This window comes from Tachypleus tridentatus, chromosome 9, assembly GCF_004210375.1.
Source record: "Tachypleus tridentatus isolate NWPU-2018 chromosome 9, ASM421037v1, whole genome shotgun sequence".
NCBI classification, from domain to species: Eukaryota; Metazoa; Arthropoda; class Merostomata; order Xiphosura; family Limulidae; genus Tachypleus; species Tachypleus tridentatus.
In genome coordinates this window covers 33,100,320-33,116,221 of record NC_134833.1, presented here as the reverse complement: position 1 = coordinate 33,116,221, position 15,902 = coordinate 33,100,320, and the positions used below count along the sequence as shown (strand labels likewise).

At 33.2% G+C, this 15,902-nt stretch overlaps 1 protein-coding gene across 3 annotated transcripts in view; it reads left to right on the top strand.

Moving 5' to 3' along the window:
* Positions 1–15,902, top strand: part of LOC143225013 (uncharacterized) — a 72,925-nt gene that overhangs the window by 52,883 nt on the left and 4,140 nt on the right. For 2 of the 3 annotated variants that reach the window (XM_076453648.1, XM_076453649.1), the window contains 7 exons: positions 6,857–7,009; positions 8,313–8,395; positions 9,167–9,278; positions 9,492–9,611; positions 12,364–12,475; positions 13,188–13,303; positions 13,908–14,051. In XM_076453648.1, the coding sequence (XP_076309763.1) occupies positions 6,857–7,009; positions 8,313–8,395; positions 9,167–9,278; positions 9,492–9,611; positions 12,364–12,475; positions 13,188–13,303; positions 13,908–14,051 (840 nt within the window). Of the gene's footprint in view, positions 1–6,856; positions 7,010–7,790; positions 7,990–8,312; positions 8,396–9,166; positions 9,279–9,491; positions 9,612–12,363; positions 12,476–13,187; positions 13,304–13,907; positions 14,052–15,902 lie in introns of those variants that run through there. The other variant, XM_076453650.1, reaches the window with a different exon arrangement.

Sequence of the window (15,902 nt, the reverse complement as noted above, 5' to 3'; positions counted from 1 at the left end):
CTTACTCAGACACTACACATAGTTTTACGTTAGTATTAACTGACTACAAACACTACACATTCTTTTACAGTGCTATTAACTGACTACAAACACTATACATACTTTTACAGTAACATTAACTGACTACAAGCATCACACTTACTTTTACAGTAACAGTAACTGACTACAAACACTATACATACTTTTACAGTAACATTAACTGACTACAAGCATCACACGTACTTTTACAGTAACAGTAACTGACTACAAACACTACACTTACTTTTACAATAACATTAAGTGACTAAAAACACTACACTTACTTTTACAGTAACATTAACTGACTACAAACACTACACTGTGGAGATGAGATTACCGGTTCACGTTAGGTTACCACCACAATTTTTTTTAAACCCTGCTCCGTACTCCCAGGCCGTGGGTACGTTACAAAAGTGATGTTGGGATCCCACTATTCGGTTTAACAAGAACTAACACTGGGGCGGGGTGACTGACTAGTTGTCTTCCATTTTGTCTATCACTTCGAAAGTAGGGAGGGTTAGCATAGATAGGCCTATGTAGTTTCGGACGAAATTCAACAAACAAGTGTTAAACTTTGTTGTATAACGCAGCTTAGCTGTAACATACAATGTTTTATGAAGTTAGACTTGTTTAAGAACCTGTGTTTATGAACATCTTAATAAAAAATATAACAAAGTAATATAAAGAAAACTGTATTTTTTTCAGTGTCTATTTTGAGTGTTAGTGATCAAGAATACGAGAAGTAAAATGAAAACAATATTACCTGAAATTTTAAACTGTGAACTTAACCCTTTTGGGGGATCAAACACGTTATGTCTAAGACAAGAAACGTTATTATTCATTATTACGGCTAATGTTAGATGAATTTAAACTTTAAAATTCTGAAATAAGTTATTACCGTTTAGGAAATCTATACATTTTTTTTTTCAAATATAAAATTATTGTTATAAGATACGGTTAGAAATGAGCAATCTTGGAAAAAAAACAGTTTCAATCCAATTGTTTTCACATTTCACTAAAGGTAAGGATTTTGACTCAAACCAGTCACAAAACACGCTTCTTAATAACAGTTTTAAGCCAGTGCTGATACTTGAGTACAAAAAAGTATATAAGGTATAACTGAATTAGCTTGTATGTGTGATTAAATTTTTTACTAAAAATCGATTTTGTTTTTTTCTAAAAGTCGTAGAAACAGGCGAGAAAAAGTTAGAAAATAACAGGATTTTCCATTTAAGCTTCAGCTTGCTTGATCAACAACAGTTAGGTTGGTGTACGTTTTGTCATTCAAGGAAAGAGAAAGAATGTAGGGTGCTCTACAGTGGAGACTTTACTGAAATACGATAGTTTTTTTCCAAAACGTGTTAAAATTACCGTGTTTTTTATACGTATATATTTACCGTATAGAACTAGCTTAAAACCATAGACACTAAAATAGGGTCTACTACCTGAAAACAGCAGGGAAATACAGTGCTCAGTTTAAAATAACTTTTTAATCTGGCGAGTGACTTGAGTGAAAGTTGTAGTTGACTTGATTTCCAGCAGATGGCGAAACAAAACTTCAAACATCCCCTGGCGGTATGTTTGAAGACTAATCATGGTTAAAATTTTGGATGCAGTCGCCATTGTTGACACATCTTATTCTACAGTTTTGCGCTGAAACGCACAAACAAAGAACTTAAATAATACAAAACGAAACTTTTCACAACAAATATGCACCTAGTGACAACCAAGCGTAACACTCATGGAAACGTTCTCTGAAGTCGCGCTAAAATGTGCAGATGTTTTGCAACAATAAATTGTATAATGTTACAAAAGTTGAGGTTTTGTTTCTGTACAAAGAATATTTCTGCGACATATTCTTTCACCAAAATTTCACAATCTTTAAAAATATATATTTAATTTTTGTTTGTTTGTAGTTTAGCGAAAAGCTGTACAAAGGGCTATCTGTGCTATGCACACTACCAAGACGAGGACTTACGGGAGGAGTGGAGTTGTCTATGTTATTTTGCTACTGGACTCAACCTAGCTAGTTTTTTTAGAGGGGGTAAGACTTAATCAGAATTAAGTAACAATTGTATACAAAGCTTAGAAATTGGGATGTCGAACTAAAATAAATATTATTTTTACTTTCAATTTATATTAATAGTTCAGGGGGCGTGTCTTCGGTTAAAACTATCGAACTGGCCCAGTGATTATACTGATCAGTGTTTTGACCAGTTAGTCCCTACTCACCACGGGTATCGAAATTCGATTTTTTAGCTGAGTTACTGTGGGGAGGGGTGTTAATGACAAGAAAGTTACATGAAAGAAAATGACAGGAAAGTGAGAGTTAAGACTAAAAGAAGTGAGTATAGCGTAAAAAAAAATTCTATTTATATGCGTCGAAGCTAGGGACACCCACTGGGGAGACATTCCCCTACTTTTTGTGCAAAATAGTAAAGTTCTCCTCTTTCAAACAATATTATAAATATAATAAAGTCGCTACATTAGCAAGCAGGGCTTAAAAGTATAATACGGTTTATAATTGTCGACATTATAACTAGCTCGACTTAAGTTGGCGTTTCGCTTTACTGATCAGTAATAAAAAAAAATGCGAAAGTAAGGAAACTGTTTTACCTTGAAATGCAGCTCTATGGTTTTAGATTACACTGTGAGTAACAGTTCAGGCTAACGCTCAGTTAACCCAAATGATGGTAATATAGCCTGAACTGTTACTCACAGTGTAATCTAAAACCATAGAGCTGCATTTCATGGTAAAACAGTTTCCTTACTTAATACAGAACAGTTCAAAACCTAAACTAGATACGGATAACTTTAATAGAGGAGAGCGTGGCTCAACGTACTGGGCTGCATATCAAAATGTCGAAGGTTCAGATCGTGATACTAGCAAACACTCCACACTTATTCCTGTGAACGTGTCATAAAAGTGAAAATTATTTCTATTTTTCCATGTAAAGAGCCCAACAAAGCCCACATATAGGTGAGTAAAGAGCCAGACAAAGCCCACATATAGGTGAGTTATTTTGAGTCGCTTCCTTCAGTATTTCAAAATTAAGGACAGCTACACCTAAATTCTATGAGATCCTCCCCCCCATCATTTACTCAACATGTCGCATAAGATGCCGTTCAGGTTGAGAATTCCAATTTCATCTTTATAATAATCATATAAAAAGGAAGAGTAATTTTATTATATGAATCTACCCAAGCTTACGTCGTAACTCTTGAACGAGTTTGACCCATAACACAATGATTAAATATGTGGAGAATTATTCTCAAGGCCTAGAAAGTCATTGAAGGAAAACTTTTAGTGACTTGTTTGAGGCCTGTCGTGACATCGTGCATTTAAATTTTCTTTATTTCTACCACTTGTGTTTTCTCTCTCTTGTTCTCTTTCTTTGATATGAATGTTTAAACTTCACATACATATTACATTTGCGACCTTCATGCACTTAATGCGGTCATGAAATGGTGTCGTTTTAACCACATATTTCAATTTGGTACTGGTCATTCAGGTTAGTTCTACACGTAGTACAACAATGGCAGGGTAGTGACCAAGTCGCTAGTTTGTCTGATATCGTTGTTAAGTATGTACTGTGAACATACCTTTTTTTCTGTGGTTTGGTGTGTTCTGAATTTCACGCAAAGCTACATGAGGGCTGTCTGCACTAGTCGTCCTTGATTTAGCAGTGACTGCCTAGAAAAGAAGGCAGCTAGTGAATGATAACCACCGCCAGCTTTTTAGCTACTCTCTTATCAACGAATAGTGAGAATGACCATCACATTATAACGCTCCTACGGCTTAAAGTGTGATCATATTTTATGTGACAGGGATTCGAACCCGCGACCCACATATTGAGAATCAAGCGCCCTAATCATCAGGTCATGACAGGCTGGCAGGCCACATGCATGCTGAGAGAGTACGTGTAAAAAGTTTTTACTGTATATATGTAGCACGACATTCTATGTGTCTGTCTGTTTATTCATTATCTAAATACTCATAGGTCGCTCGCTAATCGCAACCAAATATTGTGGGATAAGAGTTTGTGAAGGTTCTACCCCATCCACATTATTGGTGTTGGTATTTACTACCTTGCACGTGAGTTTACGTCATCTACATTCATAAATGGCTTTACTTTCTTCGCATATAGATAAAAGAAATTAAATTTTCTCTTACACAATGCGGAGAAGTACACAAAGGTGTCTAACATATGGCAGAGAATGTACTAGCATTGTTTGTAGAGGAATGTTATGAAAAAAAAATGTCCCCACGTGGGACGGTGGTAAGTCTTTGGATTTACAACTTTAAACCACACACACACTTTAACTCGTGAAACTCTCCTCCGACCAATGAATTCATTAATCATTTGACACTCTGTGGTAGGCAAAGCCGGATTAAGGGTTTCATTGGCCATAGGTTTTATGGAGTTATAGAAGCCCCCTCAAGACAGAACCTCTATATGCAATACATTTATAGTCATAGCTTGTGGTCCCCTAATTAGTGTGAGACCATGGGCTTCAGTCCAGTAAGCCCATGCTTTAATCCAGGGTTGGTGGTAGGATATTAAAAGGTAGGTGTTGGGAGCGGGTAACAGAAAGCAATCTTACCGCCGCGATGTTTCGCTCTTACCTCTTAGTACAAGCATGCCCCAGTGTGTTAAGGCGTTCGACTCGTAATCCTAGGGGCGCGGGTTCAAATCCCGGTCGCATCAAACATGCTCGCCCTTTCAGCTGTGGGGGCGTTATAATGTGACAGTCAGTCCCACTATTTGTTGGTATAGGAGTAGCCCAAGAGTTGGCGGTGGGTGGTGATGATTAGCTGCCTTCCCTCTAGTCTTACACTGCTAAGTTAGGGACGGCTAGCACAGATAGCCCTCGAGTAGCTTTGCGCGAAATTCAAAAATAACAATAATCTTAATACAAAACCATCCTGATCATCTCGTTGTGTATACCGTGTTTTAAATATATCGAGTTCTTAAATCTTATAAAAAACGTTTGGTGATGTTATCATAAGTACTGGAATAATATTATTTTATAAATAAATATATGAAAGTTAGGCTTTTTGTGTCATTTGTATGGCATCAATCTCTATATTTTTAACGTCTTGCCTATAATAGAAAATTCGATACAACGGTATTGTAAAACATAACATTTTAAGTTTAATGTTTTATCGTTATAAAATAAAAGTCTTGAATATCAGATAAAAATAATTTGATATAATTTGTGTGGTTACTGCCTTTTTATATCCGATAAATATGGATATGTTAATAAAACAGACGAAAAAAGACAGCTGGATTTATTTTTATAAAGTGTAGATCTTTCAATCTCTTCACAGTTAAGTGTATATTAGATGCAAAGTAGATTAACAACAACACTCACCGCCAACTCTTGGCACATTTTAGTCAAGTGGTAAAATTTAAGCGTCTCATAGTGCATCCACAGATCCAAAGTGTGAAAGTGAAACACGCGATCCATAGATCATAGTCTAAGCTCACTAAATACAGGCAACACCCGTCCTAATAAATTCCGTCTAATGATTCATGTATAAAAAAGTTAAGCGTTAGGAGTGATTTTAGGTCTTTAAGTTCTATGATCTGGTATTTTGGCACGAAAACTACATATGGAAAAGTATTCAGTATAAGGTTTGATTCGTTCGTTATTACTGGGTTTTTAGACAATGTAATGGTGAAGTGAGAGAGAGATCCATCTCCACATAGAAGACGTGAGCACTCACCTCTCTCCCCACTTCATCAATTTTTGATAATTTTACGACTTCACCAACTTTAACAGATTTACGACCATAAATATTGAATGTCTGTTAAGAGAAAATATTCTAAAAATAAATTATTTAGCGGAGGTAAAAATGCAATGCACAAATAATGGAGGAAACTAGAAGGTCGTCTGAGTTGGTCATCAAACTGATTATCTTAATGTTAATTGAGTTTTTTACCATGTGTTTCACCTGGTATCAGAACATCAAAATATATGGAAACTACAGGTTTAGTTATGAAATGATTGCAAGTAAACATCTTTCCAACTTTCTTAGTTTCCGATTATGGAAGGAAGGCACATTTTTAATAAGCTTAATTCATTTCTTGGTTTGTTTGGTCTTGACTGAATTTTGCTCAAGGGTACACGAGGGATATCTGCGCCACTCGTTCCTAATTTAGCAGTGTACAACTAGAGGGAAGGCAGCTAGTCATCACCACCCACCACCAATTCTTGGACTACTCTTTTAACAACGAAACTGAAATTGACCGTTTTTTTATGACGTCTTCGCAGTTGCAAGGGCGAGCATGTTTGGTGCGACCTGGATTCGAATCCGCGACTTTCAGACTGCGAGTCGAGCGGTCTAATTCACTTTTAAGTTTGGGTCCACGTACGTATTTCTTCCGATATTAACGAAATGAATTTTTTTAATATCCTAAACTGGATCTCTGATGTATCCATTTTTTATTGTTTGTTTGTGTTAGAGCAAAATAACACGGCTATCTGCTGCATCCACCAATGGGAATCGAATTCGGATTTCAGCGTTGTTAAGTCCGTAACTTACTGCTTTTCCGCCAGGGGACTCAACTTTTGAAGACTTGACGTAGAGACAGATGCAGCATAATCGAATGAAAGGATTTCATTTAATCTCTTTCCATCTTACAACGCTAAAAAATGGGTTTCAATGCCCGTAGTGAGCACAGCACAGATATCCAATTGTGCAGCTCTGTTCTTAAATACAAAAAAAATGTATTTCATTTTATGCAGGAACACTTTCACTTCTAAGACAATACGTTATAGATTAAAATTTTGAATAAATCAAAATATCTATATGATTTATATATATTTTTAGAGAGGATAGTGATGACTCCCATCAAAAAGGGACTTGGTCACACCCGTATTAAAATTGAACGAGTACAACAAACAGATGAAAACAACAGCTCTGTTATGCACGTGGCCGGAGGAGCCCACAAGGGGATTGTTATTAACAAGGAAGCACCGTCAGGTAACGTCCGAGTTGCTAGATAAAAGATGTTTTATTTGTACTTTTGGTACCAGGGAAACTTTCAAAACTGTTTGTGCTAAAGTTGTGTCTACAGTCGATGTTTTTTATCGCTGAATTATCCCGTCCACTAAGCAATGACTCAGGAAATTTGTCGACTTTTAAAGGGTGTCGAGGTTGATGCATATATTAATGCCATGGCGGCTTGCATGCCTAACATGCCACTTGAAAATAAGTTAATAATGTATATATTACAAATTATTGCTTTAGAAAAAGTTGCATATAGAGAGAAATTGGTTATTCCACAAAGCTTTATACTCCCAATTACTTTACGTTTTAAAACCTATTATTTTATGTGTGAAACTAGTTAGAAACATAATATTAAAATCTGATTATTATTAAAATTTAAGTCCTAACATCGTGCTGGTACAACTATTCCCTCCTTGTTTAAATGACTGCTGTTGTAAAGCATCACGTAATGCCTCAAGAACATTGTCAACACTTGTTATTCTTCTTCACATGACGACAACCATGTAACAGTCATAAACCCCTAAAGGTTGAACGAAACTGCTTTTCATAATATATCCCATAATGCATAGAATGAATAGCTCTTTTCTCAGTTATGCATGCTTTCCGTTAAATGCAAACACATTTCTGAGATTTTGTTCTTGTGATTTGCGAAACAGATGGTTTAATATATTCAGGCCCGACGAGAGGGGAGGTCAGGGGGGGCCAGTGCCTAGGGGCCTGGGTGTCTAGGGGGCCCAGGAGGAGAGCCTATATATATAATGCCTTGCCACTTGGTGTATGTGGGGAGGCCCCTTAATGCTTGCTGCCCTGGGGCCCATAATGGCTCTCCAGGACCCTGAATATCATCAAAGACTTGTCAAAGCAGACTAAATTTTTATTTGTAATACAAATACATAGTTGGATATTTTTTTAGAAAGGAAAATTTTGCAAAACTTAAGATTGAATTTATAGCAGTAAGTTTCATTGTACATTTACTAGCAATCTTCTAATAATCTTAAAATTTGTGATAATGTATGCATATAGTATTTATATAATGTGAGTTATTTCAAGATTTTACAGGTTGCAGCAAAGATATAAATGAGAGGTGTATAAGGTTGAAAATGGAATAAATGTTGCAAGGCTTTCTTGTAGTAAAGGTTAATTAATAGAGCAGTAATGCCTTCTGTGGGAGAAGGTGTTCTCTCTGAAAATATCACTCTCCATAAGACAAAAAAAGTTTGATTATATTTCTAACTGTAACAGCGAGACATTGCTCAACTATAATCTATTTCAACAGGTGAAGATGACCAGTTTCATTCCCAGCTTACATTGGAGTTCAAAGTGTTTTTGACCAATGCAGCAAATGACACACATACACAGGTATTGTAAATGTTAATTTTTTTTTAATGTAATCTAAGTTAGTGAGAACGTATTAAGGCACTATCTTAATTATCGATTGCTAAAATCTCCTTTATGCTTTTTCAATGAATAGCTTCAATGTAATTAGATGATATGTATTCCACGTGCTTCACATCTAGCACAAATTCAGGATTTATTTCAGTTTTAAGTATTGGTGTCAAATATGACTCCCTTTTCAAGATTTTTCTTTTGTCCTTGCTGTTTTTATTTGTGACAGGCTTTCAAACATAGCATAGAAGTTAGTACTTAAAAATTTGATTGGTGTTGTTATATTCTAAGTTTTCAAGCATGTTAACCCAAATTGTGACACGGTAAGTAAACTGTTAAGTTGAATATGTAAAGCTTGAAGTTATTAAACTTGTGGCAATATAAAGCATGAACTTAGATCAACAAACAACTTTTTTGCATTACAAAGGGTAAAATTAGAGTTGTCGTAAATTTGTTACCTATATAAGTTGTAAAGTTAGATCGTACAGTAACTTTGTGATTGTTTTAAACTGTATGTGGTTTTGAACAAGTAATAACACTGTGACATCAGAAAGTATAGAAATATTTTGAGGAAATAAGGGCATTGTACCCCATTCTGTTAGTGCTAAGCTTCAATATCTCAGTTCCAAAAATAAATGTTATGAGCAATGGTGTAGACTTCTGTAATACAGCTTTCAGTTTGTCCCCAGTGTACAATTTTTAACAAAGATTAACCTTCAGTGATTGAAATTTCATGTGTAACAGGAAAGCCGTCAACTAAAGTTTTGGTTTAAGAACGAAGTGTCGGAACCTGATCAGATGCGAAATGCACAGGATTTCTTCAAAGAACTTGTAAGCCCCAGTCAATTCCCAAAAGGTAGGTCATCATTCAGAGTAATTAATATTTAAGTACAGTTTGTGTCTACTATAACTTTAATATACTATCTAAGAGAAAATGGCAACCATTATTATGTATTAGTATTTATATCTTATAAAAATTTGAAATTGAAATACATTAATTTCTAGTAATCTGTTGCTCTAACACCTTTACTTCCCATGTAGTGAATTACAAAATTGAATTTATTTACAGACTATGTGGGCTTCATCAAAGGAATCATGAAATTAATGCAGCTAAAATATCGAAATATTAGAAAGATTGAGGTAGAAATTAGGCAGATTGAAGAGATCACTGAACCTCCAACAAGGCCTAGTAAGTATACTATTTGTGACATAAATTTATGTATTGTAAGCAATTTTTTAGTTATAAGATATTTTTCAGAATACCTGAACAGCTTTTTCTATTATGATGTGTAATTACTGCCAGATAAATAGTTGGGGAAACTCTGTGTCCTTACAACTGTTTGAAATGTTTCTGTTTTGAAACAGATGTTACTGTAAGCAGAAATTTAGATAACTGAATAAATACTGAAATCCTTTCTCCTCTAAATTCATTCAAGATTGTTACAAAATGAACTTTTTCTCTTTTTACTAAACATGCTGAAGTGTTCTGGAAATATGACATACATTTTATGTATTAATATTTATTTCCTAATTCAACAATATCATTATTTTTTTTATTATTTTTTTTTTTTAGAGGTAGGCCATATTGCTAACTTAATTTGTGTAATTCAGTTAATTATTAAGTTGTGGTATGACAGTTTATAAAGGACTGCAAAACATTGGGGGGTAAGAGAATCCTTGATGCTTTGAAAGTATCAGAAATGCTCCTTATGGTTATTGCTCATGTTATTCAAGTTATACATGCACTAAAGCGTACTTGTACTTAACAAAACTTTTTTCCATACTGCTACAACTTTTAAAACAGTAGTCACTTGTGCATCAATTCTTCCTGTGTAGTGGTGATGAAATGGTTACTGAAGAAAGGGTATATTTGTTATGAGAATTTGTTACATTAGTTATTTTTCTTGCACTAGTGACATAATTACATAAGGAAATGAATGCCTTTTGATTAGAAGTTCAGAAAACAAAAGTTTTGAAAAACAATAAAATTTTTCTATTTTTGAGGAACAGTAATTTCCAAATGACCTTACATCTGATTAACATTTTGATGATGAGAAACCCACTTGAAATAAAAATGTATCTCCAAACAGCTGTAATGGGTATTAACACTTTTACTAATAAAGTAGAGAACAATGTTTCGACCTCCCTGAAGATGACCTAGAAATGTTGAAACGTTTTCTCTGCTTTATTAGTAAAACTGTTAATACCCATATCGGCTGTTCTGAGATACATCTGATTAACTTGTTTCTGCTTAATAATCTTCTTCACTTTGTCTTTTAAGCCAGAGCTTAAGAGAGTAAATGTTATAAGTGTATTTTTAAGGGTATATTATTTTGTGTTTCAGTTCTTTTTTTAAAAAAAAAGAAGTACAAGCAAACAAATCGTTATTTTAAGCTCTTCCAAATGGTATAGTGTTGGCTGTTCACTCACAGAAATTCATAATGGAAGAATTGAAGAAAATGTCTGGAGTTACCACCTGGCCATCATCCAGCCATAAAGGTTGCATTCATTAGTTTTTATTGTGTGCCACCTAACCTGCTGCTCCAGACTGCATGGCTTAGCTATTGTAATTTACTTGAATCATTTTAGCCACTAAGGTTTGTCAATACAATAGCCATATGTGAGTGATCAAAACAACCAATGACACAGAAGATATATAAAATAATCAAAACAATTCTGTAACAGCCCAACAACTCAATGTGCATCTTAATTCATTTGTTTCTGTTATCACTTTAATAATACAACATCATTAAAATCATTCTCGTGGAGTGAAGTTTTGCAAATTACCATATATATAGTATTTCAGTTTGAAAAGTTAGGTTCTACTTTAATTTTCACTGTTAGCTCTAAATTAAACTAATTCCTCATAAGTTATTCAAGTTATTACAAAATTAAAGGGGCCAAAATCAATCATGCCACATGATCCAAATATGGCCAATTTTGACACCAGGAAAATTATGAAAAACACAAGCTGAAAACTCTCTACATCACTTCTCACAATCTGCAAGAAAGCATCTCTATACCAAATCTCCCATGTAGCTTGGTTGACACATACTTGAATTGTTCATACAAAACCCACATTTTGCTTTCCTTCCTGAAAAACTGAGCAAAACCCAAAAATTTCAAAATGGTCTCTATATCTGTTTGGGGCCTGCAAAGAATGTCTTTTTGTACAAAATCTGACATAAATTGATCAAAATATGGCCATGAAATTGACCGATATACCTGTTATTTATACAAGAACAGAGGAAGCCCCAAAAGGATGTATGAAACTGAGAAGGAACACCCTGGAAGATTTTACAAAATGCTCAGATTAATAATACTTTCTTGAGTTTTATGACTGTTGTTTTTAATACACTTATTTATTCTTTAGTGCAGATGCATTTCATTTGGATAGTTTAATGAGTATAATGTAAACTCGCATAACTGTGTGTTTCTCTCACTATGTAAAATCATAAAACTTTGTGTTCTTAGAAAGATCCATCTTGTCAGGTTCTAACATTCTTAAACTTTTAAAAAAGTACTCAGAAGCCTGTACATTGCACTCATTTTTTTTTTCACAAACATAAAAAATAACTGCATGATTAAGTCATGTTTTTATTATTATGTTTTTGTTCTTCCTAATCTCCAGACTGAAATATTTTATTTGGTTGAAAGAAAAATAATTTCCTAAAAAACAAAAGTTGAAAATATTTTTATTATTATCAACTGTAGATGTGAAAGTGAGATTATGATCTGTACAAAAGTTAAGAGTTTCTGAAACTACTTCTGTTAATGTGTTAAGTAGATGTTGTCTTTTTTACTGTATTTTGAATTTAACCACTTTTTTCAAGAATATCAAGTTATTTTATCAGATTATTTCATGTTATTTTGAATATACCCTTCAAAGAATGTAATTTCTGGATGGTGTACAGTATTTTGTTGTTGTTTTTTTTCCTTAGTTTCTATGGATGAGAATTCTATTGGTGCTAAGGTGGGAGTTAATCAGGAAAAGGTTTTGGAAATGATTGAATCAGCTTATCCAAACCCTCTCACAGCTACTGATATGGCCAAGTGAGTACATCTATAATTTCTATGGTAAATTAATTAATGGATAATTCATTTTGCACAGTAAGTTAAATGTTTGTTTTCAGTAACACGTGAAGGCTAACTATCACCTAATCTGAGATTGTGAACCTGGAGATTCATATTTCATGGTTCAGTGTTGTAAAGATTTGTTCCATGCTTTGAGGCCATGAGTACCTATACAAGTGATAGTGAAATTTGATTATTTGGATGGACAAGAGTTTGCAGTGGGTGCTCTTGAATAGCTACCTTTCTTCTAGTTTATTATTTTAAAATTATAGACATCTTTATAAAGATGGCCTTTTGCGTAGCTCTATACAAAAGTTCTAAAATATGAAACAAGTGAAGTCTGTGAAGTACTTAATGTAACTATTTGATATATTTTTATGTTTTGGAATCAAAATAAGATATGAAGTTAAGAGAGTTTAAACTACTTTTAACAAATAAAGCTTGTCAATTTAATTATTTGAGCAATTGCAACTATGTGTTGTGTGTTTCCTTCATGTTTTATATTTTGTGACTAAAGTTAAAACCACAGAATAAAATCATGTAAATCATGCATATTAGATCTTAACATTTTTTTTAACATTCCACAATTTTATGATGGGTAAAAAATGATGAAAGTTCTTTTTTTAATGTGATATGAATAAGAAAAAAAAAACGTGTTAAGTCTTATATCCTTCCATTTTTATTTTTCCAGAACATTACAGTGTACTGAAGAGGAAGTTCACCAACATCTTGATGAGTTGAAGTCAAAAGGAATCATCAAGTTGTTAGAAAATGGTAGCTATACGAGAGTCACTCAGAATGATACAGGTAATAGGAGATGCAACTTCTTACATTAGTGAATTTTGTACACAGAAAACAGAGGATTTAAGCACGCTTTAAACTTACTGTATTGTCATTGTATGGTGTTTTGAATCATAGCTGATAAAGTAATCTAACAAAAGTTTCCCTTTTAAGCTCCCCTTCTGTGTGACCTTTGAATTTTTGTGAATTCGTAAGAAGTGTGTGAACAAGGCCCATCCAATGGAACATTCAGTTTAACAAATGTATATAACATTGGTTTGATTAAATTACTAAAGCCATATAATTTGTGATTGAAAGAATGATCTTTTCTGAAAGTACTTGCATGTGAACATGTTTAAAGTTCACAGTTTTACTGATTAATGTTATTGTAAAAAAAACAAAAAACTAGCAAAATAAAGGACATTTATTAAAGTGTACATGCACATTGTAGGATATTTCCTTATTTAATACAGTAGTACACTAGAGTTGGGCTTTAGAGCATGTGACAACTCCTAGAACTTCTGTTTTTGGGATATTACCTCTACTGAATTTTTCTTTTTCTCTGTTTGGTCTTAGTTACTTCAGTATCTTATCATTATATCTCTCTAGCTTTAGTTTTTATTTATTACAGAAGTCAAAATGGTGCGTCAAGTCCCAACGGTCATCAGTTCCCAACAGCCTTCCATTGCAATCATTACAGCTCAATACTGTGAGAAAGTTGCAGTGGACACTATGATAGAAAATAAAGATACTTATGTTAGGTACAAAACTGAAGGTAAACAATGCACATATTGAATATTAGAGGAATATTATTTTACAGATTTTTTTTTTTGATTTTTTCACCTACGACCAACTACACTTTGAAATGACTTGACATTTGAGAGAATACAGTGTTTATGTAGATACACACTAATGTAAGTTTTCAAATACAATTCTTGAATTTGTTATCAAAATATTAACTACAACTTGAACAATTAAATCATGAATTATAAAAATTTTCGAAACCTCTGTCTTTTTTTTTTTGGGGGGGGGAATTCAGGAAGATCATATTGTGCATACAGACAAATTAAACTTAATTTAAAGGGTTCTCTTTATCAGTGCTACCTACCAACTATGATTTTTTTTTTCAATAAATAATTAAAAGTAAACAAAATTAGTTCTGGTAATGTCCAGGTTCTGCTAATTATTGATAAAATATACAATGATTGCATAAACTTGGCTTATTTACTAACAGTATTTATTCTGTTTTTGGTTGCATTAAAAGTATTGGTTGAAATGTTTATGAAAATTAGTTTTAATTTTTTCACATTACGTATATTTTATCATGAGGATCATTTTGCATTGTTAGCTTGTTATATGTATGGTATTGTTAGTTATTCCTGGTTCTAAAGGTGCAGTTTTTTTATGTAACACATGGTCAAATAAAATATTAAGTTCATTGTGCTTCAAATTATCTTTATTATAAGACTATACTGTGTATGAAGTAATTCGTGATGACGAGAAACCCACTTGAAGTAAAAATCTCAGGATGGCTGTTATGGGTATTAAAATAAAGTTGAGAACAATATTTTGACTTTCTTAGGTCACCTTCAAGTTTAAGAAAGAGTCATTTAAATCTTTATATTTCAAGTTTAACATGGCTTTTAGTAGTGTTTTCTGTAAATCATGGATAATGTTCATACGCTGATTTAAAATTCTTGGATAGTTTAACTTTACAAAATTAGGGATTAGTTTTTCCTTTCTGCACTGTTGGTTGAAATAAATGTGATTTCTTCTATTGATAATTTTTGGGTTTAAGTTTCTTAGTTTTGCACAAGCTTCTACAGTTAACAATGGCATATTGAAGGGAAGTTCAGGCATATGGAGTGTACACAGATAACACTACACAAAGAAACACTATAGACTTACACTTCTCATATAATTGCTGTGGTGAAGTAATTCCTGATGATGAGAAACCTAATAAAGCCTAATAAAATAAAGTAGGGAACAACGTTTTGACCTTCTTAGGTCATCTTTGTTAACCTGTAGATGACGTAAGAAGGTCAAAATGTTGTTCTGTAGTTTAGTTTAATAAAAGTTTTAATGCCCATATCAGCCATCTCGATGTACATTTATACTGTGTATGGACTTAGGACTAACCTGGATCACTTTATCTGGCTGAACTTCACAAGATATTAAGATTATGGCTAAAAATATTACTAACAGTAGAGGTATGAAGTTTCAAATTAATGCATTTTAATCACTATAAGTAAGGATTATATATGAAATTAGATGTATTGATTAATAGGCTAATTTTTAATTCTGATCAACAATTAATGTTAGCAAAAATGCACGAAAAATGTATTACCCATTTTGAACATGTAATTCAATTAACAGATTGATTTTGGTGTGTGTGTGAAATGTTTTTTTTTTTTTCATGATTGATCATTACATACATGGTAAAAAAGATTGTCATTATTTCAAAATCTGTGACCTTTCAGATAGATAGTCAGCCTTCAGGTTAAACTTGTGTTTTTATTTGGTGTTAGAATAACTTTTAAATAATTAAAATCTACAAATAAACAAAGTGTCATTTTAATATAAATATAAATTGCCTGTTGAAATTCTTACGTTTCATTTAATCCAT